Genomic DNA, 19,554 nt, shown 5'->3' with positions numbered 1-19,554 from the left:
TTTGTTTTTGCTGTACTTGCAGCATATGGACGTTCCTGAGCCAGGGATCAAACCCGGGCCACAGCTGCAACCCAAGCTGCAGTAGTGACAGTGCTGGATCCTTGACTCACTGTGCCACAAGAGCACTCCAGTCCATTTTTTTCGAGAATTCCCTTTCTTCCCAAATCTGCCTGGCATAGTCCTCATAACTCTACCTGTCCGTGATCTCTCCTGTGCCCTATCTTGAATTGACCACCTCCCTGTTTTTCTTTAAACCTATCGCAATATTCATTGAGCTGGGTGGTACTTCTTTACATCTGGTCTTCCCTCACCCACCCGCCTGTCCCTGGGTGGTAGGCGCTTAAAGAGCAAGAATTGTGTCTTACCTACAGGGCCTTGTATGCAGTAGGCATTCGGTCAAACTTATTGGTAACAAATGAGAAAGCATGTTATAAACTCTTGATTATTACTGTACAAATATGAGAGGTTAGGGATTTGGGTTTAGTTATCTAGAAAAAGTGTGTATGTGGAATACTGTTTTGCTCAAGTATGGAAGATGATATTTACACATTTGGTCTTTTGTTTGCCTGTCATCTCCTCCTATTAGCAAATACAGTGTGAGGAGTATAAATTAAAAAGTGTTAAAAACAGGAGTTCCTGCTGTGGTGCAGTGGGTTAAGGATCCAGCGTAGGTCTTATCTGTGGCTTCGATTTGATCCCTGGCTTGGGATCTTCCATATGCTGATGGTGCAGCCAAAAAAGTAAAAAACAGCAACAAAGTGTTAAAAACACACTGCAAGGTTGTGGTCCTGGACTGGCACCTTATGTCAGTGGGATCATTCCATCTTTCACACGTGGTAGGGACACTAGGCAGGGAATGATACTCTATTATTGCCTTTAACACACGTCTTTATAGCTGTTTCTGCATGTTGTTGACACATTATATGGAAAAGGTTTTTTTCTCTTTTTTAACTTTTAAATATTATGAACTATTAATACCGTAGACTATATAGAGTTTAAAGAATAATAATAAAAAAAAAAAACCAAACACCAATGTGTCCATCACTGAGCTTAAGAAACAGAAGTCCGGAGTTCCCGTCGTGGCGCAGTAGTTAACGAATCCGACTAGGAACCATGAGGTTGCGGGTTCGGTCCCTGCCCTTGCTCAGTGGGTTAATGATCCGGCGTTGCCGTGAGCTGTGGTGTAGGTTGCAGACGCGGCTCGGATCCCGTGTTGCTGTGGCTCTGGCGTAGGCCGGTGGCTACAGCTCCGATTCAACCCCTAGCCTGGGAACCTCCATATGCCGCGGGAGCGGCCCAAGAAATAGCAACAACAACAACAAAAAGAAACAGAAGTCCTGTGTATTTTCTTTATTGCATCCCCCTTCTCTCCAGTAGGAACCTCTGTCTTGAGAAAGAGACTCTATTTGAAAATTAATCGATTATTCACTCCCTTTTTATAGTTTTGTCACAAAGTTATGTATCTTAGCAACTCACATTCAGTTTTGTCCATTTCAGACTTTATTTAAATAGGATTATATTGTACGTATTCTCCAGCTACCTCCATTTTTTTTGTTGTTTTCCAACCTGTTTTCACAAGTCATTTCCAGTGCTGTTATACTGTTCCGTTGTATGCATGTGCCGTCACTTAGCCGTTCTCTAATCAGTGGACATCATTTCTAGCTTTTTATTATTATGATTAATACCGATAAGAACATATCCTGGATACATATATATGTATGGGTTCCTTTGGGACCGTGGTTCTCAGCTAGGTTTAGTCACCTACAGAAGGGGCATTTAAAAATGATGGACGTGTTTTTGGTTAAAGGGCACCACTGCCATATAGTGGGAGAGTGATGCCAGTTGTTCTGAAGTACACAGCATAGATCGTTCCACCAAAATGCCAACAGTGACTTAGTGCGTGGTAACACCCTAGGATTGTTTGGAGTAGAGTCACTCTATTTTAGGGTATAACCATGTTTAACTTTACTAAGTAATGGCAAATTATTTTCTACATTTGATGTACTTCCATTGGGCTCTAAAGTACTCATTATCTACTTCCTTGCCAGTACTTTATATGATCAGGCTTTCTAGATGTTAGAAATCTGATAAATCTGGAGTTCCTGTTGTGGCTCAGCAGTAGCGAATCTGACCAGTATCCATGTGGATGAGGGTTTGATCCCTGGCCTTTCTCAGTGGGTTAAGGATCCAGTGTTGCCATGAGCTCTGGTATAGGTCGCAGACACAGCTCGGATCCCGAATTACTGTGTCTGTGGTGTAGGCCAGCAGCTGCAGCTCCAATTAGACCCCTAGCCTGGGTACCTCCATATGCCATGGGTACAGCCCTAAAAAGAAAAAAAAAAATCTAATAAATCTGTTAAATACCTTATTGTATTCTCAGTTCATTCATCGAATTACTAATGATGCTGATTATTTTCCATCTGTTTATTGTCTACTGTATCTTTTTTAATGCTTATTTTTTTATCAATTGTTTGTTTTTGTCTTTAAGAAGAAGACATAACATATTAAAAATTTTTTTTCTTACTGAATTTCTTATATATTTTGGATATTAATTCTTTAGTTAAATGTAGAGTTCCCGTGTGGCACAGCAGAAATGAATCTGATTAGTATCCATGAGGATTCAGGTTTGATCCCTGGCCTCGCTCAGTTGGTCAGGGATCTGGCATTGCTGGGAGCTGTGGTGTAGCACAGATGCAGCTCAGATCCTGCATTGCTGTGGCTGTGGTGTAGGCCGGCAGCTGTAGTTCTAATTCAACCCTAGCCTGAGAACTTCCATATGCCGTGGGTGAGGGCCTTTAAAAAAAAAAAAAAAAAAAAGCAGATGGAAATGAACAGAAAGTAATGCTTCTATCCTGCCCTAAGAAGCAAAAAAAAAAAAAAAAAATGTGTTGCATAGATCTTTTAGCAGTTCCTGATTTATCTTTTTTAATCTCTTTACATGCTTTTGACAAATAGCTATTTTATCAAAAGCATGTAAATATTCAAAGTTCAGTATTCTTTTATACTTTTTCTTTAAGTTTTAAAGTTTTGCATTTTACACTTACGTCCTTGATCTTTTTGTAATTAGGTTTCGTTCGTATTGTAAGAGACTCATTTTTATTTATTTGTTTTCTAGTTTGCAAATGAGTTCATCTCTTTCAACTGGTCTGCCATGTCAGCTTTATCATATATAGGGCTTCTATGTATATGCATGGCTTTCTTGTCTGCTCCTCTTGTCAGTTAAATATCTCTTGCCAGCACCACAATGTCTGGTTTTTTTGTTTGTTTGTTTTTTCCCTTTTCAGGGCCCCCACCCCCGAGGAATATGGAAGTTCCTGAGCTAGGGTTCGAATCAGAGTTGTAGCTGCCTGCCTACACCACAGCCACAGCAATGCAGGATCCAAGCTGCATCTGTGACCTGTACCACAGCTCATAGCAATGCTGGATCCTTAACCCACTGATCAAGGCCAGGGATCAAACCCATGTCCTCATGGATACTAGTTGGGTTTGTTACCACTTAGCTACAATGGGAACTCCCACAGTGTCTTAATTACTCTAATTTCATCCTAAGTCTTGGTAGTCTCTAGAATAAGTCCCATTATTTGATAGTACTACTTTTTTTTTTTTTTTTTTTTTTTTGTCCTTTTGCCATTTCTTGGGTTGCTCCTGCAGCATATGGAGGTTCCCAGGCTAGGGGTCAAATCAGAGCTGTAGCCACCGGTCTACGCCAGAGCCACAGCAACGCAGGGTCCGAGCCGCGTCTGCAACCTATACCACAGCTCATGGCAATGCCAGATCCTTAACCCACTGAGCAATGCCAGGGATTGAACCCGCAACCTCATAGTTCCTAGTCAGATTTGTTAACCACTGAGCCACGATGGGAACTCCTATTTGGTAGTACTTCTTAAGGATAAGGTCCTTGGCTGTTCTTAGACCTTTGCTCTTCAAACTTTAGATTCCTAGGAAAGCCTTACTTGATGTTCGATTGACTCTGCATATAAACTGGAGAAAAATGAAATCTTTATTTAACTGTGTGTAGATTAGTTTGCATTTCCTGTGTAGAGATTTATATTATTTGAAAATTATAGCAGTTTTATTTCTTTTCAATCCTTATAATACCTTTTATTTCTTCCCTTACTGGACTGGTTAGAATCACCAGTGTAATGTTGAAGAGAGGTGATGATAGCAAATATTTTTATTGTATTCCTGATTTTAGAGTGAATTTTATGTTTCACCATCAAGAATGTCGTTAAAGGTTGTTGACTTGCTCACATGACTGGTAGATGGTATGCTAGCTATCACCTAGCATTCCTCTGTAGCCTGGTGGTCCCTGAGTAATCTTCTTATCCCACAGTAATCATCCCCAAAGTACCACATAGAAGCTTCCCAGCCATTTCTGGCCTAGCCCTAAAAGTTAGTCAGTGTTGGAGTTCCTGTCCATGGCTCAGTGTTTAACTAATCCAACTAGGAACCATGAGGTTGCAGGTTCGATCCCTGCCCTTGCTCAGTGGGTTAGGGATCCAGCGTTGCCGTGAGCTGTGGTGTAGATCAAAGAGGCGGCTCGGATCCCAAGTTGCTGTGGCTGTGGTGTAGGCCAGTGGCTACAGCTGCAATTCAACACCTAGCCTGGGAACCTTCATATGCCATGGGTGCGGCCCTAGAAAAGGCAAAAAAAAAAAAAAGAGAAGTTACTCGGTGTCACAAGTACTGCATTCTGTTGATTATAAGTGAATTACTAAAGTTGGTCCAAAATGAAGGAGAACAGGATAAGGAGCCCCACTTTTCAATGACTGGAATGTTGAGGAATCTGAAGACATGTTTTCAAACCTCCAAGTCTAGAATGTTGAATTTTCATAAATGTTTTTACATGTGTACCTAATACATAGTCTAATTATTGGTTACAGGATTTTTATGTGTCTTAATTGAAGCCTGTCAGTTCTGTGACAATATTCTATTACTGCTTCCCTATTTGCTAGTTGTTTTATGTTGGTTTTCATGTGCTTATCTGATGGATTATTGAGAGGTAATACTTTTTATATTTTGAAACTATTGTTATTAGGTGCATAGAAGTCTGAAATTCTTTTAGCTTGTAGAATTGAGCTTCCTATCAATATGTAATGACCCTTTCATCTCTTGTAATGTCTTCTGTTTACAAATTATCTTGTCTGATTTTCTCTACCATCTTTCTTTTGTTAAGTGTTTGTCTGGTGTATCTTTATTATTTCAACATTCCTGTGTCCTCCCATTTTAAGTGTGTGACTTACAGGCGCATGTAAGTGGGATTTTATGTTTTATCTAGAGAGTTTAGCTCTTTAATACTGGTCGTGATCATTGATATTTGTATTATCTTTCTTATTTTTACTTTCTCTTTGACCTGCTTTTTCTTTATGGCTTTCTTTTTGGATTAAGAATCCATCTCTTGCTTAACTTTTTTTTTTTTACTATCTATTAGTTTGGAATGTTTTTGAATCTCTTTTCTTATTGTGTACCCTAGAAATTTTATCCTGCATATTTAACTTAAGTCTAATATTGGTGCTTTTAATGAGTTTCTGATTAATGTAAAGCCTTTAGAATGCTTTGACTTCAACCACTACCCTCCTAACTTATATGCTGTATTTGTCCAGTTTTAGTTACGTCTTGTTTTTCTAATATCTCAAATTAAACATATAGTTAATGTCAATTTAGATTTACCCACATGCTTAGTTTATTTTGCTCACCATTCTTTCTTTCTTTGAAAATAATTTTCCACGGCATGTGGAGGTTCCCAGGCAAGGGGTCAAATCAGAGCTACAGCTGCTGGCCTACGCCACAGCCACAGCAAGGCCAGATCTGAGCTGTGTCTGTGACCTACACCACAGCTCACAGCAATGCCGGATCCTTAACCCACTGAGCAAGGCCAGGGATTGAACCCGCAACTTCATGGTTCCCAGTCAGAGTTGTTTCCACTGCACCATGATGGGAACTCCTGAAGTATATCTTTTACAGATTAATTTGGTGAGAGTCTGTTGGTTATACGCACAGTCCGTTTGGGAATGTCTGAGATGTCTCTTTCTTCCTTGTTCTTAAAGCCTTAGTTTTGCTTGGGTTAGACTCCTAGGTTAACAAATATTATTTGAGGATATTATTTTGTTGCTTCTCATGTCTGTCATTGCTTCAGAGAATTTTGCTTGTCCTTCCTTTGGAGATAATGCAGCTCTTGGCTTTACTTTTATGATCTCTTCTTTGTCTTTAATGTTTTGTAGTTTCATTTCGATGTATCTGAGTATGGATTTCTTTTTTTAAACTTGCTTTGGATTCATTTGTACTTTCTGAATTGGTCTTAAGTTCTGTAAAACTCTCATTTGTTGCTTCTTTGAATAGCTTCTCCCTCATTCTCTTTGTTCTTCCTCTGAGGGATACTTTTAGAGATGCGATGGACTTTTCACGTGTCTCTTAGCCACTCGTATTTTCTATCCTCTTGTCTTTACATATTTCTCTACTATGTTGTGGGTATTTTTCTCATACATACATTCAAAGTCACTCATTTTATTTTTTTGCAGTTGATGATAAAGGTATTTTTTCTTAATTTTTAAAATTAAAGTATAGTTGATTTACAAAGTTCTGTCAATTGCTGTACAAAAATACATATATATACGCATACATATGTATGTATCCATGCATTCTTTTTCTCATATTTCCTTCCATTATGCTCTATCACTAGAGATTGGATATAGTTCCCTGTTCTATACAGAACAGCCTCATTACTTATCCATTCTAAAGGTAATAGTTTGCATCTACTAACCCCAAACTCCCAGTCCCTCCCACTCCCTCCCCCTCCGTGAAGTCACTCATTTTCTTTTGTGCCCTGTCTAAAATGCTAAGTAATCCATCCATTGAGTTTCTAATCTTAATTGTATATATATGTATTTTTTTTATTTCTAGATGTTCTATTTCGTTCTTCTGCATTCTGCTTGGTCAGTTTTGATGGTCTTATTCCTTATGGGTATATTCCATATTTTCAATTCTGGCTTTCACGTCTTTATACACATGTAACACACTTATTGTATTCTCTTTATCCAGTAATTCTAATAATCTGCAACCCTTGCAGATATAAAGGTTATTTGCTTTCTGCTGTGTTTCGCTCATAGGGTTTGTTTGGCAGTTTGTGGTTGTGAGCTCATTTTCCTTGGAACATATTTGTGGAAAGTGTTTGAGACTTAGGTTTATAGTGCATTCTTCTAGCGACAGTTTTCATTTACTTCTGCTAAGTGTCTGAAGGCCCTACTGTAAACCTGAGACACTTTAAAGTAAATTTTTGATGTGGGGTTTTTCAGGCCAGACAGATCATGCAGATTTAGTCCCCAAATCTATGCCTATGGTTAGGGATTTTTAGAAGAGTTTGTTCTTTGTTTGTTTTGTTGATTATTTGTTTGTTTCCTTTTCATTCAGCCAAAGATGAAGTAGGCATGACTTTCTTTAATTATCCTCTCCCTCTGCAGGGCAGGGGCATTTTTCCTACTTGGCACGATGATGAAGTCCCCTTCCAGAGTTCCGGCTTTAACACCTGTGCCCTGTACCTATTGGTCATTGAAGCCTATGCTTTAGGCACATGTCAGCTCCTGCGTACTCACTTATCCCTCTGGATTCCTGCTCTCTCATCCTTTTTGGTCTCTGAAGGATTTCCTTACTTCTCTGCCAGCTCAGAAATGATTTAAAAAGATTTTTAAAAAAATACTTGATCCAGCAATTTTAGGAGTGCTATACTTGGAAGAGTTTCCCTGAATCTCAAATCTACCATGTGTTGCTTTGAGTTGATTTTCAAGAAACAAAGTGGATTATATTTCAGTATACAATCATTTTATGACTTTTACTTGGAGTTCCTTTTCCAAAGAATTGGATTATTAAATCTTTTCAGTAAAATAGCCTTCAACCTAAAGGACACAATTTCCAATGGATCCTCTCTCAGAATCACAGAATAACGTTGTATTTTCACATCACGCTGTGAAGAATGTTGCAACTTACAGTGAAATCCTACTTAAGAGCGCAACAGTGATCATCACTGGAACTTTTCTAACCTCTCCCCAAATGCAAATTTGAATTTTATGTTATTCACAGATAGACTTGGAATAACGCTGTGCCTTTTTTTAATTTTTAAAGGCATAGGTTCTCTTTCAGCAACTCTAAAGTGATGTAATGAAATGTTATTTCTTTTTTACCAGTTGTCTAATCTGCTACTTGTCATAATTCCTTATTTGCCCCTTTTTTTACTTTCTTTAAAAACTTTGCTCTTAATAAATTATAGGTTTTTCTCCCCCCGCCCTTTATTGCTGAGGGATATTATACCCCATCTTGATATCTTGAAAGCAAACAAATCGTTTAGAGTCCACTTTAGCTTTTCTTCTGTTCATAGTCGTCTGGGTATAGAAACCAAACATTGTGTTGAGTGGCTTAATCAAAGATACGGTTATGTCATATGTTTATTTTCCCTAACTGATGGGCTTCTGTGTGTGTGAGTGAGTTTGGACTCATGTGTGATAAAATTGATTAGAAGTATTTCGTAGGTGTCCTTAGTGTAACAGATACTTCTACTGGTAATAGACTGTTTTCAATTTATACATGGGTGAAAAACCAAATGAGCTTTTACTCTATCTTTATTCTTCCAGGGTAATGCTGATCAACCTGTCCAAACTAGCAAGATCGGACTGGGGAGGAGAGAGTATCAGAGTTTACAGCACCGCCATCATTCTCAGCGGTCTAAGTGCCGTCCCCCCAAGGGCATGTATTTAACCCAGGAAGACGTGGTAGCTGTTTCCTGTAGTCCCAGTGCGGCCAACACCATCCTGAGGCAACTGGACATGGAGTTGATCTCTTTAAAACGTCAGGTATTTTTATAAAAATTTTATTTTTAATGATTCTATCCATTTTGCTTATCTGCTTTTACCTCAGTAAATTCAGGCTTTTTGGAGGTTTTCTCAGCCACCCATTTACATAAGCTGTGTTTTTTATTTGCCTTGTTTCCAAATTACATGGTGCCTCTGTTCATTCTAGATTTGAATCCCAGTATCTCTTCCCATTAGCTCTGTGATCTTGGGGTATAACAGAATCTCTCTTAAGCGTCCATTTTTTACCTATAAAATGTGAGGTAGTAATCATATTTCTCTTGTAGGTTGTTGGGAATTGTTTGAGATGATTCACACAGGTTGTTCGGCAGTGCTTGACACATTTTGAATGCTCGGCGAATAGCGGCTGCCCTCTTCATTGTCACCATTATCTCCAGTAGTGGCAGCAGCAGCCTCGTGGAAGTGCCCTTAGGGCAGGCAGGTTAAGAGTTAGGTTCTAGAGTCAGTGATCCTAAAGTCTGACCCTAGGTGTACGTCTACTTCCTGTGTAGCCCTAGGGGAGCTGTTTAACTTCTCTCAACTTCAGTTTCCTCGTCTTGAGATGAGGATGACCACATGATGGTTGGAAGGAATTAAACAAGATGATGTATGCAAGTGCTGAAACATTAGTGCCCATGGCACATGTATGTGCTCAGTTAAATGGGTGTCTCTGGCCTTTCTCGGTCTTCTTTTCCTTTATTTATTTATTTGTTTGTTTCTGTTGTTGTTTTAGGTACTCTTCTAAGTCTGTACTCCTTGGGTCTATATTAACCAACCTTACACCATTTGCCAGTGACTTCTGAGTCTACTTCTCAAGCCGTGGCTTTTCTCAGGCTCTGTAGCCACATTTCCAGCTACCTGCTAGACATCTCATCTAACCCCCAAAAGACTTTTTTCTCTGTTCCCAGTCTGTTGAAACATCAGAATCATCTCTGACTCACCCCTTGCCTTTATCACTCCCCCAACACATACACACCCAAGTGGTAAGTTATGTGAGTTTTATCTCTGAAGTTTCGTTTAAATCAGTCCCTGTATTTTTACTCTCATCCCTGCTGCCCTTGTCCAGGCCTTTATCACCTCTTACCTGACGTAACTGTCTTACTGATTCCCCTTGCTGTCCACCTCTCTTCAGCTCCGTGTTACACATTGTCGTCATTATTATCTTTTTATGATTCTGGTATCATCAAGATCACTCATCTTAAAGCTCTTAGTTTCTACCTGCCTTTAGTAGGTTACAGCAAAGGTAGACAGGAATTTATAGAAAGGTCATGTTAAGAAATTCAAAATTCATCATGAGTTAGGAAACCACTGAAGGATTTCAAAAAGATACAATATGGGCATATTTGTGGTTTTTAGCCGTATCTCTTCATTTTTCTTTTTTTTTTAAAGTAGTGGCTCTAGAGATTACAATATGTATCCTGCGCTTACAGTATCCTCCTTGCTTAGATATCCCAATACGCACCCTTAGAGTTCGTATTATAGCCCTTCAGATATGATGTAAGAACCTCGCAGCAGTACAGTGTGGAACCAAGATAGTTTTTCTCTATCCCAAGTATCCCTTGACCCTGGTTACTCATCCAAACTGCCTTTCTATTTCTCTTTTCTTCTCCAGCAAACTTGCTGAATTAAGATCTACCACATTAGCTTCCTCTGCTTTCTTACCACCACTTATTCTCAGAGGCTTCCAATCTAGTTTTTGCCCCATGTCCTATCCCAGTTCTGCCACTGAAAAAGCAACGTAAGATTTCCTGGTGGCCTAACAGGTTAAGGGTCTGGCATTGTCACTGCTGTGGCTTGGGTTCAATTCTGGGCCTGGGAACTTCTGCATGCAGGGGTGTGGCCAAAAAAAAAAAAAAAAAAAAAAAAGGATTGTTTATGAACAAGTTGCCAGGTCTTGCTTCTTATCTCTTTAACAGCCACTTCTCCCTTCTTAGAATTCCTTTCTTTTAACTTTTTTTTTTTCTTTAGTGCTAAACCCTCGGCATATGGAAATTCCCAGACGAGTGGTCTAATCGGAGCTGCAGCTGCAGACCTACACCACAGCTCACGGTAATGCCAGATCCCCGACGCAGTGAGCGAGGCCAGGGATCAAACCCACATCCCCATGGATACTAGTCGGATTGTTTCCGCTGCTCCATAACAAGAACTCCTCCTTTCTTTTAACTGTTAGGACCCTATATATAGAATCCATTCGATTGAATGCTTTGCCTTTAGTTGAACCATGAATGTGTGCAAGGCTCCCACCTTCAAACCCACAGCTCTCCTTCTCTTTAGAGAACTTCTGAAACGCTTTGCCTGCAATATTGTAAAAGTGCTCAGGATTTTTTTAAATAATGAAGGAATAAAATGTACTGTCACCTATAATCTCACTTAATCCTCAATGCTGTTCCTTTACTACTGCTTCACTCGTAGACTATTTTCATTGATTTTTATAAAGGAACTTTTTGAAAGCTTTAAGCTCCTTTCTTGGATGTTCATTTGCTGTGTAACATAGTAAAGGTTTGCACTCTTGGGTTTATAAATTCTACCACCTTTATGTCCCACACACATCTCCTGAACGGTATCCAGACTGAATCCTTCCCTGTCCACCTAGTTATCGCTTCCTCGTTTTGCCTTCCCTGTCTGGGCGCCTGGCACCACATACACTCGGTTATTCCAGCCGGGGACTAAAGAGTTCTTCCTGGTTCCTTCTTCTCTCTAATTCTGACAGTCGGTTGTTTTCCGGGATGTGTCCATTTTGATTCCAGGTTCTTTCTTTGGCCCATCTCTGCATGCAGCCACCACCACCACCACTCCTTCAGTCCTACCCTCTCAACCAAAGGCCTCAGTATTTCTCCTTTGAATTGTTAAATTAATTTCCTTCCTCTTCACTCCATTCTGTTCTCCAGGTTACTACTGGAAGTATCTCTATAAAAGGCAAATATGGTTATGTTGCTCCCTTGCTTAAAAATCCTTTAGGTAAAAATCCATTCACCCTTTAGGCAGAATTCAGATTCTTTGATCTGGCGCCATCCTAGCTGCTTGCCTGTGCTTTAGGGCTTTCCTGTCTTCCTAAATGCTATTCTGCCTGGAAAGCATTTCTTCCCTACAGTCTTGTCTCCCTGCTTCATTGTTATTCATCCCTTCAAACTCTTAAGTGTCATCTCTTCTGGAAAACTTTCCCTAATCTTCCGAACTCCCCACACCTACTAACACACATACAAACACACTTACTCACTTTCTCTCTCCAAGACTAGCTTAGGTGTTCTAGCACTTAGCATACTTGTATATTTATTTATCTCCCACATAATTTATGAAATGTTTAAAAACTGAGACTTCACACTTTATCTCTGAATATCTATCCAACCTGACTGATCAGCTAATGACATTTGAACCAACCTAGATTCATACATTCTAGCTATGTTTTTAAGATCTCGGGTGGGGAAAAAAAATTGCAAATCACTTTGTAAATATCTGATTGGCCATGCTGGAAAAACAAAAACAGGAAAAAAAGTAAACAAAGGAACAACCAAAAAAGTCCATAACCCTTAATATTCTAGTTGCTAGTTGAATAGTAGTTTAAAACTTGAGGAGTTCCAGCCGTGGCTCAGAGGAAACAATCTGACTAGCATCCATGAGGATGCAGGTTCGATCCCTGGCCTCACTCAGTGGGTTAAGGATCTGTCATTTCTGTGAGCTGTGATGTAGGTCACAGATGCTGCTCGGATCCCACGTTACTGTGGCTGTGGCATAGGTCGGCAGCTACAGCTCCAATTTGACCCCTAGCCTGGGAACCTCCATATGCTGTGGAATGGCCCTAAAAAGCAAAAAGCAACAACAACAATAACAACAAAAACTTGGCATGGTTCAAAATCAGGTTCTGCCTCCTATTTATTTATTTTTTTTTAGATTTTTTTTTTTTTAATTAAGGGTTTTTTGTTTTTTTTTTTTTTTGTCTTTTCTAGGGCCACTCCCACGGCATATGGAGGTTCCCAGGCTAGGGGTCTAATAGGGGCTGTAGCTGCCGGCCTACACCAGAGCCACAGCAACGTCTGCAACCTACACCACAGCTCACGGCAATGCCGGATCCTTAACCCACTGAGCAAGGCCAGGGATGGAACCTGCAACCTCATGGTTCCTAGTCAGATTCGTTAATTCGTTAACCACTGCGCATGACGGGAACTCCATGCCTCCTATTTTTATAGCCTGGGGAGTTTCTTAACTTCTTTGTGCCTTACCTTCCTCATCTGTAAAATGATTACAATAGGAATAAAGTTAGTTCTGCTATAATGCTTGTTTTGAAAACATGAATTGGTTTCAACACAATTGATATTCTAAGGAACAGTTTGAGCATAATGTGCATTTTGCATTTGCTTACATGTAATTTTTGTTAGTGGAAACACTGCCTGTAGCTGAGTACATACCCACACAGTTCACATGTACACCACCTACCTCGATTACTGTGTGTTATGTGCCATCTACATCCACATCCAGTGTTAAAACTTTTCATTTGATTTCAAATAACCCTTCGACCCTTTCCCAATAACTCACAAGCTGTAGTTATTTTGATACTCACTTAGGTAAGCCACCCTTAAAGGTAAGGTACCATCTTTATGGTGGCAGCTGTGAATTTCTTGACCATTTAGAGTGTGTAGAAACGGTGCTATCATTTTTATTTGGTTTCTATCTTTTCTTCTCTGTCATTGATGAAGTTTTTGAGTGTTTTATCCCAAGCTCCTTTTCCCTATAAGCCCTGTCATTTTTATTGTGCAATTTTGTGTAGAGTTCAGTGGCTTTGAGAATGCATGTCAGGTGGTAACAGAACGGATTGTACTACTTCACAGAATGTCGTGTGATTAATTACATACAAAGCACCAACAATGATGTTTAGCATTGTAAACACCTAATAAATATGATCCACCCTCATCATTGTGATTCTTATTGGAATAATTGTTTTTTGATCAAAGCATTATGGTAATGAGAAATATTGGTGAAATTTAATTCTTGCATATACCTGTTGTCTTGAAGTACAAGAGACATTGTTACAGATGTTCAAATGCTATATACTTTGTGAACTGTGTCAGTCTGTTAGGTGGGTATATACTTGATGTGTAAGTTAGTCGAATGAACGTTGTTTCACCCCCTAAGTGTGGTAAGTGTTCCATCCTCCTGAACTAAAATTTGACGGGGTTTTGATACATATCCTTTTCATTTATTGAGTACTCAAAACTTCACCTAAGCACATGATCTGATTCATATTTTGGGTTGTTTTGTTGAAGGTTCAGAATGCTAAGCAAGTGAACAGTGCGCTTAAACAGAAAATGGAAGGTGGAATTGAGGAGTTCAAACCTCCCGAGGTATGTTATTGCAAGAGTGTATGTGACAGAGTATGGTGACACCTCGTTCTCCGAGTTATCCAGTGTTCAGCTACTGTTTTGATTATCTGTATTGTTAATACGTTGAAGGTTTCGTAATATGGGTAATTTATTATGTCTCTCTTTTGTCATTTGGATAGTTAGTCTTTTGAGACTTGGCTGATGATGTAAGTTAAATCATGTCCTTCCTGTCCTTGGCACTTCCTATCAAGCAGAGTAATTAGGGAAAGTAGCTATACTGATAGGCCCAGTTCATGTGAGATGAGAAGGTGTACTTTGAGGTCTATAGCAGTGTTTATTCAGAGCCATTTCCCACCTGTGTAAATTGGTAACAGGAAAAAAAAAAGTCACAAGAAAAGGAGCTCGTTTTAACACAATTTTATTTTTATTTTGGATATTTGACTTCTGGCTCAGGTTTCCAATTAGAATTTTAATATATGGGACTTACATTCTTGCACTCATATATCAGAAAACGTGAAATCGAGAAACAAGATCTAGATTGACCGTTTTCTCAAGTCTTACTTGTACTTCAGCGAAAACTTACTATGTGTTTGAATTTGTGACAATTAAGGGAGCTCTTCAATGCTCGAAGTCCAATCAAGTCTTTTTATAGAAGCTTCTATTATAAGACCTTTTTTTCTTTATTAAGACTCCTGTGTTATGCTTCATATCCTGCTTTTCTATAAATGTAATAATCAAATAATTCTATTTGGTCCTAATGAGATTCCCTCCACCCCCGTCACAGGTTGACTGAAATATCTGCAAATGAAATATGTCTGGGGCTGGGGGGAGGCAGAGGAGTAGTGCTTCAGACCTAACACACCATATGCCATCTTACTCATTAGAATCTTTCAGAAAAAGGAAGAATCATCATGAAGGAAGTTGGTTTTGTTTTGAATAGTCTCTTTCAAGAAGGTTAGGTAATGCCAAGGAATGAAATGTGCCTAGACCACTGTCTCATTCCAAACCCACAGGTAAACTGAAACATTCTAGTGACATTTAAGTAAAGACAGTATAATACAAAGAATGCTGCTTTATTTTATGTTAAATTATTGCAACAAAAATCATTTTAAATTTTGTGTCGAAATTAATTTAATATTTAATTATACATTAAAATGCATAAAAGCAAAAAACTTAAAATGCCTGCATTTGTAATTTAAAATTAAAAATATAGCAGATATTGAAAACATTATGAGAATATCTTGAAGAACTTTATGGCTATAAGTTTGAAAATTTAAACAAAGCTGAGAAATTCCTAGGGAAAAAATGGCTTACCAGTTGTCTTAAAAAGAAAGAAAATGAATAATTTATAACCATTAAGTAAATGAGGGAACAGTTAACATTTTTCTAAGAAAATAGTTGGCTGAGGCAGTTTTACAGAAAAAGTCTACCAAATTTTCAAGGAAATGAAATTCTAATCTCAAATGTTCCAGGAAATTGCAGAATAGTCTCATTTATTATACGTGGGGAAGCTGGGCCTCAGAGAGGTTAACTGACTTGATCAAGATCACACATCTAGGGAGTTCCCGTCGTGGCTCAACGAAAGCCAATCTGACTAGTATCCATGAGGATTCGGGTTCGATCCCTGGCCTCACTCAGTGGGTTAAGGATCCAGCATTGCTGTGAGCTGTGGTGTAGGTCACGGATGCGGCTCAGATCCTAAGTTGCTGTGGCTGTGGTGTAGACCAGAAGCTGCAGCTCCAATTCAGTCCCTAGCTTGGGAACCTCCGTATGCCAAGGGTTTGGCCCTAAAAAGCAAAAACCAAAACCAAAACCAAAAAACAAAAACGAAAAGATCACACATCTAGTAAGTAGTGAAACTATGTTTTAGATTCTTAGAGTCTAAATGGCGTCCTGGATTAATACCATGCTGCCTCTTACATTTTTCGTATAACAGTAAAAATATGTATTAGATTCTCACATTTAAATGCAGTTACTGGGTTAGAAATTATCAAGCATCTCTTACAGCTCTTGCTTTATAAATAATGATCAAAACGAAAGGACCAAAGTCGTAACGTCACCATCCATACACTGAAATTTGTGTATTACTTTGAGCTTGGTTTATTGAACTCACATGACTTGAAAACTATATATATATGTTTTATCATCTGGAAAATGCCCAGTGTATATTTATATTTATCTTATTATTGCTATTGTTTTACAGGAGAGAGCAACCTGAATAGATGAATTTCAATATCTTAGATTAAAAGTCATACCAAAGACCTTGAAAAATCATCTACTCTATCCCCTTAACCTTAGGCTAGCTAGTAACCTAATACCTAATAAAAGAATTTTATTAACCTTTTAATCAATAGGCTACTAAATGGTATAACTCAACTGGAAGTAAACGAAAGGGAATTCCCGTTGTGGCACAGCGGAAATGAATCCGACTAGTATTCATGAGGACGCGGGTTTGATCCCTGGCCCTGCTCAGTGGGTTAAGAATCTGGCATTGACGTGAGCTGTGGTGTAGGTCGCAGATGTGGCTCAGATCTTGCGTTGCTGTGACTGTGGTGTAGGCTGGCAGCCACAGCGCCGATTCGATCCCTAGACTGGGAAATTGCATATGCCACAGGTGCAGCCCTAAAAAGACAAAATGCACACACACACAGAAAAAACAAAATGAAACAAAACCAGTTACGAAGATGCTTTACTTATTCAGGTAGTTGTATTTGTTATTTTCATTTAAGGGGAAAAAAAAATTGGTGAAGAAAGTCTATTCACTTCCGTAAGTATTTATTGACCACCAATTTCATATAAGGACTTAGATAGGCACTGTGGGATCAGGGGGGAGAGGGTAGATTTTTCCATCAGCTTTTTAAAAGAACAGCTTACAGTCTATATGTTATAAGACACACTGATTACAGTTACATAATAGATTTATAAGTAAAGAGCTTAGGAAGAGAAGTGGCGAATATTCATCCTGACTAGGCCAATCGGGAAAGCCTTCCTAGAGGGGGGCGTTTTAACTGAAGTTTGAAGAGTAAGTAGGATTTTTGCACATACGAGAAGGGCAGGTGAGGGACTAATGTGAACAATGATTTGGTGTTGAGCTGTACTCAAAATACACATCCAGTGGGGAAAAATAAAAGCACTGAACGCTGGTTACGTGCTCATTATCGAGCTAATTATTATTGAGAGTTCAGTGAAAATATAAAAAAATATTTTCTCAAGAAGCATCTTGTCTACTTGGGAAGGCAAACTTGGTTGCAGAGGATGAACGAAGGGGTGTATGAAGGATGTTAATAGGACTCTTTATGATAGAGACCAGTGGGCAAGGCCTCTGGGAACAGAAGGCCTTTGTGAAAGCTCGGAAGGGAAGTTTGCTTTTTAAATTTAGTCACATGGAAAGACTCTAACTTCTTCACTTTAGCAAGGAGGTAATGAAAAATTTTGAGTAAGCTGTCCTGGCAATTTATACAAGATAAATTAGACACTTTAGAGCTGCTAAAATAACGAGCATATGAGTGAGAAAGGGTAGTGTCAGGTTTTCGTTGTATAAATGGACAGCAAGTGATAAGTCCAGAGAAGATTGCAAAGTAGAGGTTAATGTATTTGCTTGAAAGCATGTGAGAGTGTTGTGGGGAATGGTGGTATATTTGGTTATGCTTTGATTTGTCTTAGGTGGAGGTAGGTGGGGGAAAAGAGGTTAATGAATCCAGGAAGGAAGAAACTGAAAAAGGAGTGCTTTTTGAAGCAAAAGATCACCCCATCTGTGGATGTTTTCATGCATACCTATGTGTGACATCCTTTCATTATGGATGTTGGGTGGAATTTTCAGCATCGTGTCGGTTTCACCTGGCGGCCTTTTCTCAGCTCTTCCAAGTCAGAGGTAGAATGAATCTACCACTGACAAAAGTGGGAACAATATGAAGACAGTTTAGCAGGAAGAAGATGCAATAAAGATGCTGAGTTCCCTAAGGATGTCATAGATTGTTCTAGAAGGCTCTCTGAGGCCATTTACATTATTATCACTTCTGTTGTATATTGTTTATATTACACACACATATGTATTACTTTATTTTATATTACCGCTTTATTTTTAAAACAACAGTATTTCAGGCTAGGGTTTGCTGAAAAAGAGTTCTCAGTGGTGCCTCGTAACCATAATTACCCCAGAGTTTTAGCTTCCTAGATGTAGTCCAGTTGGCCTTAAGTTAAACAGATCTCTACCAGTGTATCTTGGGTCTGCAAGAGAATAGAATAGGCAGTAGCTTAAAAGAATCCTCTGCCTTTTTAAATGTTCACCCTGCTCCTCCTGCAGTCTCCCTCTCTTCCCCTGTGTCCATTTTGTCGCACACGGACTAGGGAATTCCAGACAGCTTCAGCTCCCCTGCTGTAGGTTTCCACTGAAGCTTCTAGAAGGTTACCGTTGGTGCTAATGACCACACTCCACAGCTCGAGCTCCTTTCCCTTTGCCTTTCTCCGAGTCCTTCACACAGATGATGACGGCTTTCTTCCTTTAACGTTTGACTTCCCAGCTATAATTTTTCTTGGTATATGCAAATAAAGGCATTCCCCAAGTTTTTAATCCTCAGAATTCAGTTGTCTTTTATTTGGAAATATCATACAGTCTCATCACTTTGCTATTTATTAAAGTCACATGATATGTACATTTAAATGACATAAATTCAACCACAGATATTCAGCCAAATGAAATAGTGTATTTTTAGTAAGAACAAGTACAGTAGTGCTAGCAGCTCTGCCTAAACTCTATCTAATGGGTGTATGCCCCAGAGTGAGCAGTTGTGAGCAGGGAACTCACCGTTCCTTTAGTCAAGTTTAGCTCCCACATGCCTCCTAAGCATTTCCTTGAACTGAACAAGATTCTAGTATTTAAATAAATATTTATAGGCGTTCCCGTTGTGGCTCAGCTGGTTAAGAATCCACCTAGTGTCCATGAGGATGTGGGTTCAGTCCCTGGCCCCCCTCAGTGGGTTAAGGATCTGGCGTTGTCGTGAACTGTGGTTTAGGTCACAGATCCAGCTTGGATCCCAAGTTGCTGTGGCTCTGGTGTAGGCTGTCAGCTACAGCTCCCATTGGACCCCGAGCCTGGGAACTTCCATATGCTGCAGGTGCGGCCCTTAAAAAAAGAAAAGAGAGGAAAAAAATAATACATATTCATATTTTTCATTCAGGACCATCCTAAATTCGAAGGAAAGGTTTCATCTGGGATTTAACTGAGAAACTAGCTGCCCATTGCAAAGCTGGACTTCCTGAGAGACTTTGCTTCTCCATGGCTACCTTTTTAAGAACACTGAAGACTATTTATTTATTTATTTATTTTGCTTTTTAGGGCTGCACCTGAAACAAATCCTGCCTGAAACACCAGTCTGTCCCACGTTAATAAATTCATCATCTCG

General features: G+C 39.2%; 1 protein-coding gene across 23 annotated transcripts in view; it reads left to right on the top strand.

Annotated features, from left to right (window-relative positions):
• The window catches only part of RCOR3 (REST corepressor 3), a 57,055-nt gene that overhangs the window by 20,787 nt on the left and 16,714 nt on the right, over positions 1-19,554 (top strand). For all 23 annotated transcript variants that reach the window (XR_014816857.1, XR_014816859.1, XR_014816855.1 and 20 more), the window contains 2 exons: positions 8,622-8,840; positions 14,096-14,173. Coding sequence is in view for 17 of the 23 variants with exons in the window: in XM_021063871.2 (XP_020919530.1) it covers positions 8,622-8,840; positions 14,096-14,173 (297 nt within the window). In the remaining 6 variants the exon portion in view is untranslated. The remainder of the gene's footprint in view (positions 1-8,621; positions 8,841-14,095; positions 14,174-19,554) is intronic.

The sequence above is a fragment of the Sus scrofa genome, chromosome 9 (genome assembly GCF_054392235.1).
Source record: "Sus scrofa isolate SSC_HxYL_T2T_F1_AM1 chromosome 9, Sscrofa_HxYL_maternal_Yorkshire_Landrace_v2.0, whole genome shotgun sequence".
Taxonomy (NCBI): domain Eukaryota; kingdom Metazoa; phylum Chordata; class Mammalia; order Artiodactyla; family Suidae; genus Sus; species Sus scrofa.
This window is presented reverse-complemented; position numbering and strand designations above follow the sequence as displayed.